This window comes from Schistocerca serialis, chromosome 9 (genome assembly GCF_023864345.2).
Source record: "Schistocerca serialis cubense isolate TAMUIC-IGC-003099 chromosome 9, iqSchSeri2.2, whole genome shotgun sequence".
NCBI lineage: Eukaryota > Metazoa > Arthropoda > Insecta > Orthoptera > Acrididae > Schistocerca > Schistocerca serialis.
In genome coordinates, this window is record NC_064646.1 from 149,837,891 (window position 1) to 149,859,754 (window position 21,864).

Consider the following 21,864-nt stretch of genomic DNA (forward strand, 5'->3'; position numbering starts at 1 on the left):
CACCTCTCCTCACTCTCCCTTCACCCTCTATCTTTGTCGCCCCCTCTCCCGCTTCTTCCTCCTGCTCCTCTCGTTCTGATCCCTTCCCCCCACTCCCCCAGCCTGTCACTGCAGCTCCGGCTCGGGTGGTGGCCCGTTGGGCCACTGCCCACGCCCAGCTCTCCCCGTCACCTTCGCCATCACCGCCGCCACTGCCACCGTCATCGTCATCGTCGCCGTCGCCTTCGCCTTCACCGTCACTGTCCCCATCTCCGGCGCCGACTCCGGCCCCGGGACCTGCCCCTCCCCGCCACATTCCCGTTGTTCCCATCCCCCACACCTCCTCCACCGCCGTCAAGCGCCCCAGTGGCACTCCTGCTTCCTCTGCTTCCAAAAAGGCTGCGCCTCGTCCTCCTTCCCCCACCCATGATGCCATGGAAGTCTCCCGCCTGTCCCTGCCCCCTCATCCTCCTCCTCTCCCCCTTCCTCCTACCGCTACCTCCTCTCCCGTCCTGATCCCTCTCTCCTTGAAGCCCGGAACCTCACCCTCTTCCTTCGCCAGCATTGTCCTGGTGCCCCCATCTCCCTCCTCACTCCTCGCCGAGATTCGGTCCTCATCTCCTCCCCCAGCCCAACCCTCCACACCTACCTCCTTTCCCGCATCCCTGCCACCCGCTTTGGCCCTCATGCCTCTCTCAGCCCTGCTCCTTCACCACCTCCCTCCCGCCAACCCCAACCTCCGCATCGCCCGCCAACTCTCACCGCCGTGATCACTCGGCTTAGTCCAGTGATCACGGAGGAGGAGGTGTTGGCGGAGCTCAAGGCGCATCCCCATTTGGAGGTGCGTGCGGTTCGCCGCATACATAACGCTGCCGGCCCCACCCGCCTTATGCAGGTTTTTTCTGAGCACGCCCCCTCCATTGACTGTCTCCTGAAGGAGGGTGCCCTCCTTTTTAACCAGCGGTACAAGGTCGACCCCTCCCGTTCCCCTCCTCAATCCCTGCGCTGCCAGAGGTGTCTGCGCTATAATGCGCACCCCACAGCTGAGTGCCGCGAGGCCCCCACCTGCCCGCATTGTCGGCAAGCGCACTTCCTCAGGCAGTGCCCTAACCTCCAATCCCCTCCTTCCTGCAATACCTGCAATCTCCCCCATCCCACCTACTCCCAAAAGTGTAAAGCCCGACCCCCTCCCACCACTCCTGAACTCACCGTCCCTGTCCGTCCCCTGGACGCCCCCACCCCTCCTGGCAATTCCCTTCGTCCCCCCCCCCCACTGCTGAGGACATCATCTGGTTCCTTACCATCGTCCTCCAGAATGTTCATCCCTTTCAGCGCCCACACACCCTCCAACAGATCTCCCTCGCCGCCCGTTCCATATTCCAACTCAAGATGTACGCCACCTACTCCAACAACCAGGCCCATTTCACCTTCTCCCGCCTCGACACCCTCGTCTAAATCCCTATCATGGGACAGCAACGTATCCTTTTCAACAACATCCGCTCCCTACCCGCCAACAGGAACCTCTTCCTGCACACCCTTGCCACCCACCGCGTGGATGCCTTCCTCCTTAATGAAACCTTCCTCCAACCCCACCACACCATTCACACTTCGCCCTACCTCCTCCACCACTCCGATAATCCCCTCCCAATTGCGCGTGGCGGAGTTGCCATTGGTCACCACCGCCAGATCCCCGTTCGGCTCCAACCTCTCCTTCCCGACCCCACCGAACACATGATCCTTAGTCTCTTCTTCCCCGGCCTTACCGTTACCTGCGCCACCATCTATGTCCACCCCAACGCTCCTATTCCCTTCGACTTCCTCTCCCACGTCGATCGTACCTTTTCCTCCTACGTGATCGGCGCCGACCTCAACATCCATAGTCGTTCCGCTGCCCAGTTACGGCGATGGCATCGGTTCCTCTCCACCCTTCAAGGTGACCTCGTCCCCATACCCCGGCATACCCGTCCTGAATCCAACTCCACTCCTGATGTTATCCTCTCCTCCCCCACCCTCCTTGGCCGCATAACGGTGGATGTCCTGGAGCCTATTGGTAGCGACCATCTCCCTGTCCTCCTCACCGTTTCAGACGGTCGTCGCCCTCGCCCCGACCCTCGTACTGACCCTCCCCCTAAGTATGTCCATGACTATTCCCGAGCCGACTGGAATGCCTACCGGGATACCCTTTCCACCCGGGTCGATAGCCACCCTCTCACCTACCACCACCCTGCCAATGTCACCCGTGCCGCCTCCTTTCTCCAGCAGATCTTGTCTGAGGCCGTGGCGGCCCACGTTCCTACTGTCGCCATCCACCCCCACCGTCCTACCTTACCCCCACAGGCCGTTCTCCTCCTCCGTGAATCCCGTCATCTCTACTGTGCCTTCCTCCGCACGCGTGCCCCGGACACACTACGACGCCACCGGCAACTCCAGCGACACGTTCGTAATTTGCTCGCGGCTAAGAAACGCCGGGACTGGCGACAGACATGCACCCGTTTAAATGCAACCCTACCAATCAACTCCCCCAAGTTCTGGTCGGCCTTCCGTCGCCTTACCGGAACTAAACCCTCCCCCTACTATCCTCTTCTCCACGATGATCACCCCTTCCCTGACACCCTTAGTAAGGCCAATCACTTTGCCTCCTACCTCTCCGATGTCTTCTCCATCCCCGACGATCCCCAGTTCGATTACTCCCTCTTCCCGGATATCCGCGATCGAACTGACACCTCTGTCCCTCCCCTCGCTCCTGGTTTCCAGTACTTGGACAACATTACACACACGGAACTCAATGCCCCTATCACTACACAGGATCTCATTGATACACTCCGCACAAAACGCAACACCGCTCCTGGTCACGATCGTGCCACCTACCGTCACCTTCGTGAAGCTCCTGTCTCTTTCCTCTCCACCCTGGCCAGGCTCTACAATGTAGTCCTGTCCACCGGTTACTACCCCGACCTGTGGAAAACCTCCCGTATCCTCATGTTCCTTAAACCTGGCAAACCGCCGTCCGCCGTCTCCTCCTACCATCCCATCAGCCTTACCTCGGTCTTCAGCAAGGTCCTGGAATCTATCCTCACCCGCCGCATCCACCAGCATCTCCGCCAGCACCGCCTCCTTCCCGTCACCCAGTGTGGGTTTCGGCCATCCTTGTCTTCCGACGATCTTCTCCTTCACCTCACTCATCTCCTTTCCGAACAGCTTAATTCCCATCGCTCCGCAATCTTCCTCTCCCTTGACCTCGAACGCGCTTATGACCGCGTCTGGCATTCCGGTCTCCTCTTCAAGCTCCAAACCTTTGCCCTTCCCATTAACTACGTCCGTCTGATCGGTTCCTTTCTCTCCCGCCGTCCTTCCTATGTCACCATCCATAACACAGATTCCTACACCTTTTTCCCCTCCGCCGGTGTGCCCCAAGGCTCCGTCCTCTCCCCCCTTCTGTACCTTTTGTACACGGCGGACATGCCGCCGCCGTCGCCCCCCGTCCACCTCCTCCAGTTTGCCGATGACACCGCCTTCCTCGCCCTTGCCCCCACCCTGCAACGCTCCCAACGCCTTCTCCAATCCCATCTTGACCAATTCACCGCTTGGTGTAACCAGTGGTTGCTCAAGGTCAATCCTTCGAAAACCCAGGCGATCATTGTAGGCAAAACCACCCCTTCCTTCCGCCTCCTTGATTTCTATCTCACCGTCTACGGCCGTCCCATCGCCCTCACTCCCACCCTTAAGTACCTTGGCGTCACCCTCGACCGTCGCCTCTCCTGGACTCCCCATCTCCATACAATCCAAGCCAAGGCACGTTCCCGACTCCGTCTCCTCAAGCTCCTTTCCGGCCGTACGTGGGGTCTGGACCCTTACACAATCCTCCACACCTATAAATCCCTCATCCGCCCTATCCTTTGTTATGCCCATCCAGCCTGGATCTCCGCCCCCCCCCTACCTTTTATAAATCCCTCCAAATCCTTGAACGCCATGCTCTCCGCCTCGCCTATCGCATCCGTCTCCCCTCCCCCACGCGGATCCTGTATGATCTCATCCCCTTCCCCCACCTCCTCCTTTTCCTTGAAAGGATACGGATCCTGTACACCTCCCGTAAACTCGATCCTCCTCACCCGCTCGTCTCCCCAATCCTCTCCCATCCCCGCCCGCTGCCGCGCCTGTATTCCCACGTCCCGCCCGGTCTCCATCTCTCCACCCTCCTTACTCTCTCCCAAGGTGGCTTCCGCCAGCTCCCCCTCCCTGATGATGTCCTCCTCCCCTCCATCTACCCCTCCTATCAACTTTGACCCTGCCCCACCACCCACTTCCGGTGTCCTTTCCTTTAGGCACCCTCCCTCCCTCCCTTCTCTTCCCTTCCCTCCCCTTCTCTTTACTTTTCCCCCATCCCCTCCCTCCACCACTCTTCCCCCCGGGCTTCCCCTCCCCCTTCCTCCCTCCCCCCTTTCTCCCCTGCCCGTGGCATCTCTGCTCTCCCCTCTCCCTCTCCCACTCCCCTTCCTCCACCTCCTCTCTTGGCAGGTCCCCGGACTCGCACACGCATGGTGCACATTCGCGCGCCGGAGATCATCGCCATCAGTGTCTAGTGTGTGCCGTCGTGTTTAGTGTTCAGTGTTCCCCGTCACACTCCCTCGTTCACCAGTGCCATCGTCATCTTCAGAGTTTGTGCGTCGTCTCATCAGTTAGCAGTGTGGATTATCGACGAGTGTGAACGGCTCCGTGTTTGTCTCTATGTGTCTCCTGTTTTATTGCCCACATTCTGTAACTTATGTGTCTTCTCCTGTTTTCTCTGCTTGTATATTCTATGGCTGAAGAGCAGCGTAGTGTGCTGCTGACAGCCTGCCTGTTGTACAGGCTTTAAAATAACAATAAAGTAAAAAAAAAAAAAAAAAAAAAAACAGCCCCGGCAGTCAGTGAACTCCTGACGATGATTGCGGAGATGGCCATTGATGTGTTGGCAGAAGAGCCAACACCGTGTTGCTAGAGGAGGCCGAAATGCACGCGTTTAAGCTCACGCAGACTGGCGTGAGGTCTGGAACAGTTAAAGGAGTTGAGTCTACTAAATAAAGTACGGAGTTGCTTGAATACTTAACTTTAATCCATAATTGGAGAACATCGCTCTGACTGTACAGGTATCACAAGATTAACAGCAAATGATACTGGCGCCTTGCTAGGTCGTAGCAAATGACGTAGCTGAACGATATGCTAACTATCGTCTCGGCAAATGAGAGCGTATGTGTCATTGATCCATCTCTGGCAAAATCTGCTGTACAACTGGGGCGAGTGCTAGTAAGTCGCTCTAGACCGGCGTTCGGTCTGCAATCACAGACAGTGGCGACACGCGGGTCCGACGTATACTACCGGACCGCGGCCGATTTAAAGGCTACCACCCAGCAAGTGTGGTGTCTGGCGGTGACACCACAGCCATCGCAAGCTCGAGGGTTTTATTCGAATTGACGAGGCTGGAAAACCGAGAACGTTTTATTCATGTATGCCGTCGCGAAAGACTCCGAGGACACACTGTTAAGCCTGGTTAATTCATTAGGAAACAAAGTTTTCTTAAAAGTGGCACTTTGTCTGACATTTGATCTTGCAATCACAACAGCATCCCGCAACCATCATCTTATCGTGTCATTACCTTCAAATCACACATTTTTCACAGATTCTTCATATTTTTGCCAAAAACACAGTTGTTCATTAGTTTTAAAACATTCGTTTCCCTGTGTTGATACGATATACAGTTTTATCCATCGGTGTAGATGGACTGATAATACTCGTGTGTGTTGAATTTTACCTAGAAAAACATTATTGTTTGGACTTGATTTTAAAATTATGTAGTGAATCACAGAATTTTCATCGCATAGTAAGGAAATCAACTTCCTTGTAGCTCATGAAACGTTGATAGTAGGTGGTGGTACCAGTTTCTCCGCCTCCCTCTTTCCCTACAGCCTCTGCCGTAAAGCGTTGACAGAAAGCGTGTGATCACGGGGGAATCCAGAAGCCTCATTGACAAATTACTCTCATACTGTGCGAAAATAAGAAGAAAACGAAAAAAAATTAAGTCATTCATATGTCGATGTACTGTAATTAGAGGTAGAGACTTACTCTGTTACCGACTGTGATGGAGACTTACGGCGGACCTCATCTAGTATATCGGAATTAAAATCACGTTATTGTCAACGATAAAGGAGTTTGTGGTTTACGGATGACATTAGTCACTTCCAGGTAAATACGAGGGTTGTCCAGAAAGTAAGTTCCGATCGATCGCGAAATGAAAACCACAGTGAAAACCTGAAACTTTTTATTTGCAACATTTAAGTACACCTTCCACCTACTTCTCTACAGAGTCGCCGCTCCAACTTCGAGTTTTGTCGCACTGTTGTATCAACTTTCCAATATCCTCGTCATAGAAAGCAGCCGCCTGTGCTTTCGGCCAGTTATCTGCACTGGTCAGCAGCTCGTTGTCTGTGGAAAAATTTTGTCTTCATAGCCAGCTATTCTTGTGAGCAGAGATGAGACTCATGGGCCGCCAATTACAGACTGTATTGCGGGTGATTAAACACTTCTCATCGGATACGCTGCAGCCGTGTCTTTATTGAACCTGCTCGGTAGTTGTGTTATGTGGGCTGCGTGACACGGGCGAGAAACTCTAACCAGGCCCTCGCACTTGGCTGGAGGCGCTATTCTCTACGCATCTTTACCTGCTCACTGTTCAGTAAAAACTGAAACCGCGACGCGATACGATTGTCGGGCATACTAGAGACACTTCCCAACACGTCTGGGGAAAGCTTCACCTGATTTTCCCAGTGGTTTCCATTTCGCGACCGATCAGAACTTGCTTTCTGGACAACCCTCGTAGTTCGTTCATACAGGGGATCGAATATAGGGAACGCGAAGGTACATGGCTCAAATGGCTCTGAGCACTATGGGACTTAACATCTGTGGTCATCAGTCCCCTAGAACTTAGAACTACTTAAACCTAACTAACCTAAGGACATCACACACATCCATGCCCGAGGCAGGATTCGAACCTTCGACCGTAGCAGTCACGCGGTTCTGGACTGAGCGCCTAGAACCGCTAGACCACCGCGGCCGGCGAAGGTACATGCATCCGTCTTTCCAGGATAGGTTAAAAACCTTTTGCCATACATTCGATCCGTTTTCAGCACATACTTTGTTTGACACAAAACCTAGACACTTGGCGGTTGCCGCAGGTCTAAGTCCAAACTGTCCACATACATTGACATAAGAAAGTCATTCGGTAGCGATAAGTACATATGCAAATGGCGATAGTACACAAGATATAAAAGGACAGCGCACTGGTGGAGCTGTCATTTGATGTTGTGTGATTAATGTGAAAGCTTTCCGGTGTGGCTATGGTCGCACGAGTGAAATTAACGGACTTTGAACATAGAATGGTTGTTGCAGCTAGACGCGTGGGATATTCCACTTCGGAAGTCGTTAGGGAATTCAATATTCCGAGATCCGCAGTGTCAAGAGTGCACCGAGGTACCACATTTCAGGCTTTACCTGCCACCCCGGATAGTGCAGTGCCCGACGACCTTCACCTAAAGACCGAGAGCAGCGGTGTTTGCATAGAGCACAATGCTAACAGACAAGCGACACTTCGTGATGCAACCGGAGAAACCAAACCAGGGCGTACAGTAAATGTAAATGTCATGTGACTACGGCCTCCCGTCGGGTAGACCGCTCACCGGGTGCAAGTCTTACGATTTGACGCCACTTCGGCGACTTACGAGTCGATGGGGATGAAATGATGATGATTAGGACAACACAACACCCAGTCCCTGAGCGGAGAAGATCTCTGATCCAGACGGGAATTGAACTCGGGCCTTTAGGATTGACATTCTATCGCACTAACGACTCAGCTACCTGGGGCGGACAGGGCGTACGGTGAGCGTATCCGCTAGGACAGTGCGGCGACATTTGGCGTTAGTGGCTACGGCAGCAGACGACTGGTCCGATTGTCTTTGCTACAGCGCCTCTCCTGGGCTCGTGATCTTGTCGGTTGGACCCTAGTCAAGTGGAAAACTGGGGCACAGACCCCATGAAGCCATTGTCCCAAGTTGTCAACAAGGCACTGTGCAATTTGGTCGTGGCTCCATAATGGTGTAGGTTCTGTTGCACATGGAGAGAACTGGGTTTTCTGGTCTAGTTGAACCGATCATTGACTGAAAATTGTTATGATCAGCTACTTGAAGACCATCTGCAGCCATTCATGGATTTCATGTTCCCAAAAAGTGATGGAATTTTTATGGATGACATGCACCATGTCACTGGCCACAGTTGTTAGAGATTGGTTTGAAGAATATTTTGGACAATTCGAGCGAATGATTTGGCCACCTGGATCACCCGACATAATCGACATCTCGTCTGTCTGCTAAAAGTATCAGTCCGATGGAACCAAAACTAAACTCCGCCCGAACAGGCCACGATGGGCCAACGGTAAAGATTGTCAGCAAAAAGTAATTCATATCAGGTTGTAAAACTACAGTAATAGCAAAGCATTCCAAAAAGCAGTTCCACGATGGCGCGCGTGGTTGTTTGTTCATGCCGGAACAGTTTCCTCTAAAGCGTTTCCCCTTTAGGTCTTGGGCGCCTGGAAGCGTCCACCCAGATGATACAGCCGAATTACGATCTACTGCTCACGTTTCTGCAGTCACACTGTCAAGCAGAAACTTATTTATAGTCGTAGTTTGATGTTCCATCTGAAACATCTTCGTTGATTCGACTGAACACCGTACAGTAAAATAGTGACGTGGTCATTGCTGAGGTGCCATACAGCTTGATGAATAGTCAAGTGTGTAATGTACCATCAATGTTAAAATTTACTTTCATAAACGTTTGCGTGTGGTACGTTGGCTCACAGGAGCTTGAGCGTATTTGTCAATTGCAATTTATTATTTGGATTGTAGCATTTTCCTTGCTGTTATGTATTGGATTTTGCAGATTTGATTTAGAATAATTACAAAATAGTCTCAGGTAGAAAAAAAATGAAATGTGCTACAAGTTGTTCTCTTTGAGGGTGACCATTGAATTCTGCGTAGGCGGCTCGGAGCATTTATGCTGGGTATCGATGAGTGGCAGTGGCTAGTTCGCATCGGAAAATGGTTTTCGCGTTACAGGAAAAGTCGTTCTGACCAGACTGATTTTTAGCATTCGGGAACACCGAAGGCTTTAAAGAAGAGCGTTCTAAATGACACACATCTGCGTGCTCAAATATTGACAAAAGTTGTGAAATATTATCATTTAAACCCCTTTTGAGATTTGCACCTCACGCTGGGAAATATTCAGACGTCATATGGATACGTCCTGCCTACTCCAGCTCGAAGCAACAGGAATTTTTGCTTGAACTTCATTAGTAAGTTTGTGAATGATATCTGTGAAATATCGTTACTGGGGACGAGACAGGGTGCAATACGTCAACCTCATAAAAAGAATGATAGCAATTAAAACTGCGGTGTCACCGACAGACACCACACTTGCAAGGTGGTAGCCTTTAAATCGGCCGCTGTCCGCTAGTATACGTCGGACCCGCGTGTCGCCACTATCAGTGATTGCAGACCGAGCGCCGCCACACGGCAGGTCTAGAGAGACTTCCTAGCACTCGCCCCAGTTGTACAGCCGACTTTGCTAGCGATGGTTCACTGTCTACATACGCTCTCATTTGCAGAGACGACAGTTTAGCATAGCCTTCAGCTACGTCTTTTGCTACGACCTAGCAAGGCGCCATATTCAGTAATTAGAACAGATAATATTGTGAATCATGTACCGTCAAGAGCGATGTTGACCATTAATGGATTAAATTTAAGTATCAAACTAATTACGTTCGCTTGCTGAATTATAATTCCTTGTCATGTTCCAGACCTCACGTGAGTATTGTTCTTCCCTCCTCACGCCAGCCTGCGTGAGCTAAAACGCGTGCATTTCGGCCTCCACTAGTAACACGGTGTTGGCTCTTCTGCCAACGCAACAAAAACCGCCACCGACCCACCACATTAAAAGTTTATTGCCGTCGTAATGGTGGGGAGAGCCGCTGCCTGGACTGAGTAACGCTGTTGGTCAGAAAATTGTGGGGCTGCCTGGCCTCTAGCGATGCAACAGAGGGTGTAAAGAAGGATGGATCATGTCTCCTCCGCAAACGATTAAGTGCTGTCAATACAGGCTGAGCAAGCTTGCCAGTGCTGCACATATTAGTTAACTAGCTCTTCTGTGCCGAGTAGAGTACTGCGGCATGTGTTGCGATAATTTGAGATCCACGACTGGTGTGCTACCTTAAAAGCTGTAGAAAAAGTAAAATCACGCCGGTAGTTCGTTTAAAATGTCCATACTGCGTCGTCTCATATTTCCAACTCCCTCATTCAAACTGATCATCTGCTATATCTGCATCTACGTAGATACACCGCAAGCCATCGTATGGTGTGTGGTGGAGGGCACCCTGTACCACTACTAGTCATTTTCTTCACTGTCCCAGTCGCAAACAGAGCGAGAGAAGAACGACTATCTATATGCCTCCATATGAGCCCTAATTTCTCTTATATTATCTTCATGGTCCTTACGCGCAACGTATGTTGGCGTCAGTAGAATCATTTGACAGTCAGCTTTAAATGCCAGTTCTCTAAATTTTCTCGATAGTATACCTCGAAAACAACCGCCACCTTCCCTCCAGGCATCCCTATTTGAGTTGCTGAAGCGTCTCCATAACACTTACTTGTTGTTCAAACCTACCGCCCGCCACTGAACTGCATCGACGTCTTCCTTCAATCCGACCTGGTACGGATCCCAAGAACAGGTCGCACCAGCGCCCTACATGCGGTCTCCTTTACAGGTGAACCACTCTTTCCTAACATTCTCCCAGTAAACCGAAGTCGACCATTCCCCTTCCCTATCACAGTTCTCACATATTCTGTCCATCGCACATCGCTTTCCAACGTTACGCCCAGACATTGAGTCACTCAACTTCGACAAATCACCGTACACAACGGCATAATCGACAAAAAACCGCAGATTGCTTCCCAGCCTGTCCGTCAAATCATTTGTGCATACAGAGAACAACAGCACTCGTCTCACATCTCCCAGGGGCACTCCTGACGATACACTTGTCTCTGATGAGCTCTCGCTGTCGAGGACAACTTACTGGGCTATATTATTTAAGAGGTCTTCGTGTCATTTTCATATCTGTGGACTTATTCTACATTCTCGTGTCTTCGTTAACAGCTTGCAATAGGGCATCATTTCAAATGCTTTTTGGGAATTTAGAAATATGGAAACTGCCTGTTGCCCTTCATCCATAGTCTGCAGTATATCGTGTGAGAAAAGGGCAAGCTGAGTTTCGCACGAGCGATGCTTTCTAAAACCATGCTGTTTCGTGCACATAAGCTCCTCAGTCTCAAGAAAATTTATTATATTCGAACTGAGAATATATTAAAGGATTTTGCAGCAAACCGAAGTTGGGGATATTGGTCTGTAATTTTGCGGGTCTGTTCTTTTACCCTTCTTATATATTGGAGTGTCCGCCCCTGGTAGCTGAGTGGTCAGCACCACGGAATGTCATAACTAACGGCCCGGGTGCGATTTCCGTCTGGGTAGGAGATTTGCTATGCTCAGGGAGTGGGTGTTGTCCTTATCAGCACCGTTCCCTCCCCATCGACACGCAAGTCGTCAAGGTGGCGCCAATTCGTAAGACTTGCACCAGGCGAACGGTCTACCCGACGGGAGACCCTAGCCGCACGGCATTTATTTACAGGGTGTTTCAAAAATGACCGGTATATTTGAAACGGCAATAAAAACTAAACGAGCAGCGATAGAAATACACCGTTTGTTGCAATATGCTTGGGACAACAGTACATTTTCAGGCAGACAAACTTTCGAAATTACAGTAGTTACAATTTTCGACAACAGATGGCGCTGCGGTCTGGGAAACTCTATAGTACGATATTTTCCACATATCCACCATGCGTAGCAATAATATGGCGTAGTCTCTGAATGAAATTACCCGAAACCTTTGCCAACGTGTCTGGCGGAATGGCTTCACATGCAGATGAGATGTACTGCTTCAGCTGTTCAATTGTTTCTGGATTCTGGAGGTACACCTGGTCTTTCAAGTGTCCCCACAGAAAGAAGTCACAGGGGTTCATGTCTGGCGAATAGGGAGGCCAATCCACGCCGCCTCCTGTATGTTTCGGATAGCCCAAAGCAATCACACGATCATCGAAATATTCATTCAGGAAATTAAAGACGTCGGCCGTGCGATGTGGCCGGGCACCATCTTGCATAAAGCACGAGGTGTTCGCAGTGTCGTCTAAGGCAGTTTGTACTGCCACAAATTCACGAAGAATGTCCAGATAGCGTGATGCAGTAATCGTTTCGGATCTGAAAAATGGGCCAATGATTCCTTTGGAAGAAATGGCGGCCCAGACCAGTACTTTTTGAGGATGCAGGGACGATGGGACTGCAACATGGGGCTTTTCGGTTCCCCATATGCGCCAGTTCTGTTTATTGACGAAGCCGTCCAGGTAAAAATAAGCTTCGTCAGTAAACCAAATGCTGACCACATGCATATCGCCGTCATCAATCCTGTGCACTATATCGTTAGCGAATGTCTCTCGTGCAGCAATGGTAGCGGCGCTGAGGGGTTGCCGCGTTTGTATTTTGTATGGATAGAGGTGTAAACTCTGGCGCACGAGACGATACGTGAACGTTGGCGTCATTTGGACCGCAGCTGTAACACGGCGAACGGAAACCCGAGGCCGCTGTTGGATCACCTACTGCACTAGCTGCGCGTTGCCCTCTGTGGTTGCCGTACGCGGTCGCCCTACCTTTCCAGCACGTTCATCCGACACGTTCCCACTCCGTTGAAATTTTTCAAACAGATCCTTTATTGTATCGCTTTTCGGTCCTTTGGTTACATTAAACCTCCGTTGAAAACTTCGTCTTGTTGCAACAACACTGTGTTCTAGGTGGTGGAATTCCAACACCAGAAAAATCCTCTGTTCTAAAGAATAAACCATGTTGTCTACAGCACACTTGCACGTTGTGAACAGCACACGCTTACAGCAGAAAGACGACGTGCAGAATGGCGCATCCACAGACTGCGTTGTCTTCTATATCTTTCACATCACTTGCAGCGCCATCTGTTGTTGAAAATTGTAACTACTGTAATTTCGAAAGTTTGTCCGCCTGAAAATGTACTGTTGTCACAAGCATATCGCAACAAACGGTGTATTTCTATCGCTGCTCGTTTAGTTTTTATTGCCGTTTCAAATATACCGGTCATTTTTGAAACACCCTGTATATAGTGGAGTCACCGGCGCGTTTCTCCAATCGCTTGGGACTTCGTGCGGGGCCAGAGATTCACGATGAATGCAGGCTAGGGAAGGGGCCAGTGCCGTAGAATACTCTTTGCAAAATCGCACTGAGATTCCGTCCGGAACTGGTGATTTATTTACTTTCAAATCTTTCAGTTATTTCTCTACGCCAGGGATGCTTATTACTACTACCGTCACTTGTCCGATGCTCAAGTGATGGTATGTTTGTACGATTCGCCAGTGTGAACGGTTTGTTGAATGTGAAATTTAAAACTTCGGCTTTCTTTTTGCTATCTTCAGCTGTCAAATCAGACTGGTCAACAAGGGACTGAAGCGTTAGACCCGTTTAGCGATTTTACATGCGCCAAGAATTTCCTCGGGTTCTCTTCCAGATGTTTTGTTAAGGTGTGACAGTGGTAGTTGCTGTATGCTTCGCGCATACATCTTTTCGCAGACCCGAATGTCTATTAACCTTCGCTTGACGTCATTTGTGCGTTTCCTTTCGAACCGAGAGTACAACAGCCTCTGCTTCCTCAGCGTCCTCCGAATTTCGCTACTAAACAATGGTGGGTCTTTTCCATCCTTACAACAACCTACACGATCCGTCAACTCGACTCCAAAAATCTATTCTCTCCCTTTTAATTTGCAATACTAGTACGCAGCCGCACCTTTGTCGATACATTCCAACAACCCTACGGCCTCCACATACTCTCCTAAAGAAAGTCAACCGTTTCCCTCTCTCACATCATAGACTCCACCCTGACATTTATCCATCCTACTAACTACAAATTCATTCCAACTAAGCAGGGGTTGCCTTTGCTTCCATCCCAATCTTTTCCTTATCCTTTCCCCTTCTTCCCCTTCACATTGTGGACTTCCCGGTACCCCAGCTTCTCCTCTCTTCCTGTCCCCCTACGTCCACTTCTTTCCACTGACACTACCTATCAGCTAGCCAGACTTAATATACCCTCCTCGCCGCGCGGGGTAGCCGAGCGGTTTGAGGCGTCTTGTCAGGGTCCGCGCGGCTCCCTCCGTCGGAGGTTGGAGTCCTCCCACGGGCATGGGTGTGTGCCGCCCTTAGTGTAAGATAGTTAAATAGTGTGTAAGCTTTGAGACCGATGACCTCTGCAGTTTGATCCCATAAGACCTTACCACAAATTTCCAATACCCTCCTCCTACCCTCCTCAACAACCTAACTTTTCCCCCTTCTCAAACAAACCTTCCGAGGCCAACTATTTCACGTTTTAGTGACAATTAAGTTTATTTTATATTAAACCATCCATTAGTTTCACGTTTACAATTTTTTTTTAATTCTTTTGTATATATCTCAGCTTTTAATTTAGTGCTTTTTTCGTCTTAGTTATTCGTCTTGGCTAAAGAGCAGTTTCATTGTACAGCTAAAGCCTACCTCGGGCCGATATGGAGCGAGGAGGATGAAATAACAATAAAGAAAGGAAAAGTGTCTAGGCCGGCCGCTGTGGCCGAACGGTTCTAGGCGCTTCGGTCCGGAACCGCGCTGTTGCTACGGTCGCAGGTTCGAATCCTGGTTCGGGCATGGATGTGTGTGATGTGCTTAGGTTAGTTAGGTTTAAGTATTTCTAAGTCTAGGGGACTGATGACCTCAGATGTTAAGTCGCATTGTGCTTCGAGCCGTTTGAAAAATGTGTAGAGTAGATGATTTCTGACCATAACTCTACCGCCCTCAAATATTATGCTGTCAATCGTGAGCGAATACACGAAAAGTCTGATGGCAATTCGAGTTGCACGTCACGCCACAGAGACAGATTTATAAATGTAAATCCGAATTTCTTTCTCTTTTTCCTTTAATTTATCCACTTTCTGGTCCAGTGGTACTGAACCTGCGTAATATTAAGTTTCCTTAAATTAAGGGCATAGTATTTTGCTGTGAACCAGTTGTAAACCAGTTAAATTATTCCGCCGGGTGTTTCTGGTATGGGCATGTCTGTGCCCCTTAGCAGCATACCTGTGTCGTCAGCAACCACAAAGTTTCCAAACCAACTTCGTTCTTGGTCCTCCACTCTTATTATTCATTGTTTGCTCTTATTCTTTTTTTTTATCTCAGAGTAGCATTTGTAGCCTAAATCCTCAATTATTTGCTGAGTGGATTCAATCTCTGCCTTCCGCTACAGTTGTTGCCTCTACAGCTCCATCTCTAGTACCATGGTAGTCATTACCTGATGTCTTAAAAGATGTCCTATCATCCTGTCCCTACACCTTGTCAGTGTTTTCTACATATTTCTTTCTTCACCGATTCAGCGCTGAACCTCCTCATTTCTTGCCTTATCAGTCCACCTAATTTTCAACATTCGCCTGTAACAGAACATCTCAAATGCTTCGATTCTCTTCTGTTGCGGTTTTCCGACAGTCCATGTTTCACTACCATACAATATGGTGCTCCAAACTTACATCCTCAGAAATTTCTTGCTCAAGTTAAGGAACATGTTTGATGCCAGTAGACTTCTCTTGGCCACAAATGCCCTTTTCGCCTTTGCTAGTCTGCTTTTGATGTACTCCTTGCTCCGTCCACCATTGGTTATTTTGCTGCCTAGGTAGTTGAATTCCTCAACTTCATCTACTTCGTGACCAACAATCCTGATGTTTTCTTACTGTTCTCATCTCTGCTGCTTCTCATTTCTTTCGTTTTCCTTTGATTTACTCTCAATCTATATTCTGTACTCATTAGACTGTTCATTCTGTACAACAAATCCCGCAATTCTTCTTCATTCTCAGTGAGGATACCAATGTCATCAGCGAATAGTGTCATTGATGTTCTTTCACCTCGAATTTTAATTCCACTGCTGAACCTTTCTTTTATTTCCATCATTACTTCTTCGATGTACAGATTGAACAGTAGGGGGGGGGGGGGGGGGGGGAAAGACTACATCCCTGTCTTACGCCCTTTTTTATCCGAGCACTTCGTTCTTGGTAGTCCAATCTTACTATTCCCTCTCGGATCTTGTGCATATTGTATATTACCCGCCGCTCCCTTTAGCATACCTCTATTTTTCTTAGAATTCAAACATCTTGCACCATTTTACATTGTTGAACGCTATTTCCTCGTCGGCAAATCCTATGAAAGTGTCTTGATTTTTCTTTAGCCTTATTTCCATTATCAACAGCAATGTCAGAATTGCCTCTCTGGTGCCTTTACCTATCCTAAAGCCAAACTGATAGTTATTTAACACATCCTCAATTTTCTTTTGCATTTTTCTGTATATCATCCTTGCCAGAAACTTAGATACATGAGCTGTTAAGCTGATTGTGGGATAATTCTCGCATTTTTCAGTTCTTGCAGTCTTCGGAATGGTGTGGATAATACACTCCTGGAAATTGAAATAAGAACACCGTGAATTCATTGTCCCAGGAAGGGGAAACTTTATTGACACATTCCTGGGGTCAGATACATCACATGATCACACTGACAGAACCACAGGCACATAGACACAGGCAACAGAGCATGCACAATGTCGGCACTAGTACAGTGTATATCCACCTTTCGCAGCAACGCAGGCTGCTATTCTCCCATGGAGACGATCGTAGAGATGCTGGATGTAGTCCTGTGGAACGGCTTGCCATGCCATTTCCACCTGGCGCCTCAGTTGGACCAGCGTTCTTGCTGGACGAGCAGACCGCGTGAGACGACGCTTCATCCAGTCCCAAACATGCTCAATGGGGGACAGATCCGGAGATCTTGCTGGCCAGGGTAGTTGACTTACACCTTCTAGAGCACGTTGGGTGGCACGGGATACATGCGGACGTGCATTGTCCTGTTGGAACAGCAAGTTCCCTTGCCGGTCTAGGAATGGTAGAACGATGGGTTCGATGACGGTTTGGATATACCGTGCACTATTCAGTGTCCCGTCGACGATCACCAGTGGTGTACGGCCAGTGTAGGAGATCGCTCCCCACACCATGATGCCGGGTGTTGGCCCTGTGTGCCTCGGTCGTATGCAGTCCTGATTGTGGCGCTCACCTGCACGGCGCCAAACACGCATACGACCATCATTGGCACCAAGGCAGAAGCGACTCTCATCGCTGAAGACGACACGTCTCCATTCGTCCCTCCATTCACGCCTGTCGCGACACCACTGGAGGCGGGCTGCACGATGTTGGGGCGTGAGCGGAAGACGGCCTAACGGTGTGCGGGACCGTAGCCCAGCTTCATGGAGACGGTTGCGAATGGTCCTCGCCGATACCCCAGGAGCAACAGTGTCCCTAATTTGCTGGGAAGTGGCGGTGCGGTCCCCTACGGCACTGCGTAGGATCCTACGGTCTTGGCGTGCATCCGTGCGTCGCTGCGGTCCGGTCCCAGGTCGACGGGCACGTGCACCTTCCGCCGACCACTGGCGACAACATCGATGTACTGTGGAGACCTCACGCCCCACGTGTTGAGCAATTCGGCGGTACGTCCACCCGGCCTCCCGCATGCCCACTATACGCCCTCGCTCAAAGTCCGTCAACTGCACATACGGTTCACGTCCACGCTGTCGCGGCATGCTACCAGTGTTAAAGACTGCGATGGAGCTCCGTATGCCACGGCAAACTGGCTGACACTGACGGCGGCGGTGCACAAATGCTGCGCAGCTAGCGCCATTCGACGGCCAACACCGCGGTTCCTGGTGTGTCCGCTGTGCCGTGCGTGTGATCATTGCTTGTACAGCCCTCTCGCAGTGTCCGGAGCAAGTATGGTGGGTCTGACACACCGGTGTCAATGTGTTCTTTTTTCCATTTCCAGGAGTGTATGTTTCCGAAAGTCGAATGGTATGTTGCCAGACTCATATATTCTACACACCAACTTGAATAGTCCCAATGACTTCCCCCCCCCCCCCCCCCTAGAGACCATTAGTGTACTCTTTCCACCTATCCGGTCTCTCCTCTACACTTAACAGTGGAATTCCCGTTGCACTCTTAATGTACATCACCTGATTTTAATTACACCCAAGACTGTTTTGATTTTCCTATTTGCTGAGATAGTCCTTCAGACAGTCATTTCTTTTTCTATTTCCTCACAGTTTTCATGCAGCCGTTTCGTTTTATCTTCTCTGCACTTCCAATTTATTTGATTCCTCAGTGACATGTATTTCTGTATTCCTGACTTTCCCTGAACATTTCTGTTCTGTGATTGCCCTTTTTAGAGAAGATGTCAATTCTTCTTCGACTGTATCTATAAACTTAGAGAAGTTCGAATTATCTTGTCATTCGTTAATACTTGCATATCCCACTTGTTTGCATATTGATTCTTTCTGACTAATCTCTTAAAACTTCAGCCTACTCTTCGTCACTAATACATTGTGATCTGAGTCTATATCTGCTCCTGGGTGTGCCTTACAATCCAGTATCTGATTTCGGAATCTCTGTCTGACCATGATGTAATCTAAACGAAATCTTCCCTTATCTACGGGTCTTTTTCAAGTATAATTCCGCCTCTTGCATGTATTGAGCAGAGTATTCGCTACTACTAGCCGAAATTTATACCAGAACTCAATACTCTTTCTCCTCCCTCATTTCTAGTACCAAATCCATACTCTACAATAATCCTTTCTTCAACACATACCCTTACAACCGCATTCCAATCCCCTATGATCATTAGATATTCATCTTCTTTTACGTACTGCATTACTCGTTCAGTATCCTCATATACTTTCACTCTCTCTTCCTCGTTATCTTACGACTTCGGCATGTGCACCTGAACCAGTGCTGTCGGTGTGCCGGCCGCGGTGGTCTAGCGGTTCTAGGCACTCAGTCAGGAACTGCGCGACTGCTACGGTCGCAGGTTCGAATCCTGCCTCGGGCATGGATGTGTGTGATGTCCTTAGGTTAGTTACTTTTAAGTAGTTCTAAGTTGTTGTCGGTGTTGGTTCTGATGAGAACAACCGTATCACTGATCTGTTCACAGTAACACACTTTGTGCACTACCTCCCTATTCATAACGTATCCTACGCCCGTCCTACCATTTCCTACTGCTGTTGATATTATCTCACTTACATCTGACCAGAAACCCTTGTCTTCTTCCCATTTCACTTCACTGATGCTGACTGTATGGTAATTGAGCCTTTGCATTTCTCTTTTCAGATTCTAGTTTCCCTACCACGTTCAAGCTTCTGACATTCCACGCGCCGACCCGTAGAATGTTATTCTTTCGTTGGTTATTTAATGTTTTTCTCATTGTCACCTCCTCTTGGCAGTCCCATCCCAGAGATCCGAATGGGAGACTATTCAGGAATTTTTTGCCAATGGAGAAATCATCATGACACTTTTCCATTTAGTAACCGCAAAAGCGTTACGGAGATGATAAACTCCAGTGGAAGACTCTCCAGGGGAGACGCTCAGTAGCTCGGTACGGGCTTTTGTTGAAGTCCGAGCGGTCGAAGGCGCTGCAGTCATGGACTGTGCGGCTGGTCCCGGCGGAGGTTCGAGTCCTCCCTCGGGCATCGATATGTGTGTTTGTTCTTAGGATAATTTAGGTTAAGTAGTATGTAAGCTTAGGGACTGATGACCTTAGCAGTTAAGTCCCACAAGATTTCACACACACATTTTTGTTGAAGTTTCGAGAACATACCTTCACCGAGGAGTGAAGCAGTATATTGCTCCCTCCTACGTGTATCTCGCGATCATGAGGATAAAATCAGAGAGATTAGAGCCCACACAGAGGTATATCGACAATCTTTCTTTCCACGAACAATACGAGACTGGAATAGAAGGGAAAACCGATAGAGGTACTCAGGCTACCCTCCGCCACACACCGTCAGGTGGCTTGCGGAGAACGGATGTAGATGTAGATGTGTAGATGTAGAGGGCCCATGGGCTTTGGATACAGGGTATGTATCTTTAATCCAGTGGTTTCCATTGTTTTCTGCATCTCCATGCCGTTAATCACTGCTGATTCTTCCCGTGAAGGTGTAAATCCTGCCCCCTCCCCCTCCTCCAGGGAAATAGAGCTCCCTGAAACTCTACCGCCAAAATGAGGACGTCTTTGGCCTCCAATGCTGATAATCATTCAAAATTTCAGCTGTGGCGGCGTTCGAACCCGTTAGCGAGGACGTTTTGATAACTATTCAAAGACACTACCCTAGACCAACTCGAGAAACACGTTAACATAAGAGAATAAGCAAAGAAAGACGCTAAAGGACGAAGAGGAGAATGCATATGATTTGCTCTAGTTCATCCAGATAAGGGAAGGCCTAATAAAAACAGTGTCAAATCTTTGATTCGGGTTACGCTTGGTAACTTTGTGTGCCTTTTCTTCACAAACAACTGACGTTATATTACTTAAATTTGGCATGCAATTAGTCAATACTATAATGAAACACCCTGTGGAAGGAATTTTCATTTACTACAATAGTAAGGCATTTATATAAGAAAAAATCTCTGAAATTTTTAACAGAAATATGGAGAGCTGTGTAAATCTTTCAAAAGAAGGTATCAATATTCTGTTCCATATATATTTGTAACAACGGTATACCAAACTCTGTACAAAATATACATTAAGTTCGTTCTGACAGATTTTTCAAAAAGTAATTTTTGTACTCACCTTGTTGAAAAAATTTCATTTGCTTATAATTTAAAACGTATAATTTCAAGAGTCATGAAAACATATGTGTGTATCCATGTAACATTTCTTAAGAACTATGTCAAATTCAATTCATTGCCTTGAAAACTTTGGACATTATAAGGTTTTTTCCAAAGAGTTTGAAATGTTGCATATGTCCCCCTTAACACTTGTAGCATAACTTCATTAGATGTTTGAACAAAAATAGCTGTTTACATTGCAGGGTGACAGTGGAAGTGCACTTGTTGTAAAGACCGGAGGAAGTTACAAGCAGATCGGCATCGTTAGCTTTGGTCCCGAGTGTTGCGACCCACGAATACCGACCGCCTACGCCAGAGTGACCTCCTTCCTCGAGTGGATCACCACGACCGACAAAATGGCAAAATGAGAAGTTAATATTTTCTGCGACACAGTTCAAATGTGACGCCATCTGCTGCAATGGTAGTTTCTTTGAAGATGAACTGCGAGAGGCAGTAGTGAAACCGCCTTACTTTGTGTGAACTGCACGTCCAGGGCATGGCCAGACTCAGAGTCCGTTCTGACACAGTTAGTTCAAAAGCTTAGAGCGAAATAAAGTTAAGCAAAACAGAAATAAAAAACGACTACTTGCAAATCTCGTAATCACTCATTATCTCCTAACTCAGTAAATCGTAATTCATAGAAATTAACTACTTGTGATATGTTTCACGAGACATACTGAAAATCCTGGATCAAGGCACGTGGGTGCAGTATTTCATTTTCAAAACGCATTTGACTCTGTACCACACGTACGCTTATTGTCCTATCACATGGCGTATCAAGCGATATTTGTGACTGGATTGAGCACATTTTGGTAGGGAGGATGCAGCTTGTTATCTTGGACGCAGAATCATCGTCAGATGTAGAAGTAGCTTCAGGTGTGCCCTAGGAAAGTGTGTTGGGCCCTTGCTGTTGATGTCGTATATTAATGACCTTGCAGGCAATGCTAGTAGTAGCCTCAGAATTATCACAAAG

At 48.6% G+C, this 21,864-nt stretch overlaps 1 protein-coding gene across 1 annotated transcript in view; it reads left to right on the forward strand.

Annotated features, from left to right (window-relative positions):
• Window positions 1-21,259, forward strand: part of LOC126419433 (chymotrypsin-like protease CTRL-1) — a 192,202-nt gene extending 170,943 nt beyond the window's left edge. The window contains exon 5 of the mRNA XM_050086622.1: window positions 21,095-21,259. Within this exon, the coding sequence (XP_049942579.1) occupies window positions 21,095-21,259 (165 nt within the window). The remainder of the gene's footprint in view (window positions 1-21,094) is intronic.
• The last annotated feature ends 605 nt before the right edge of the window (window positions 21,260-21,864 follow it).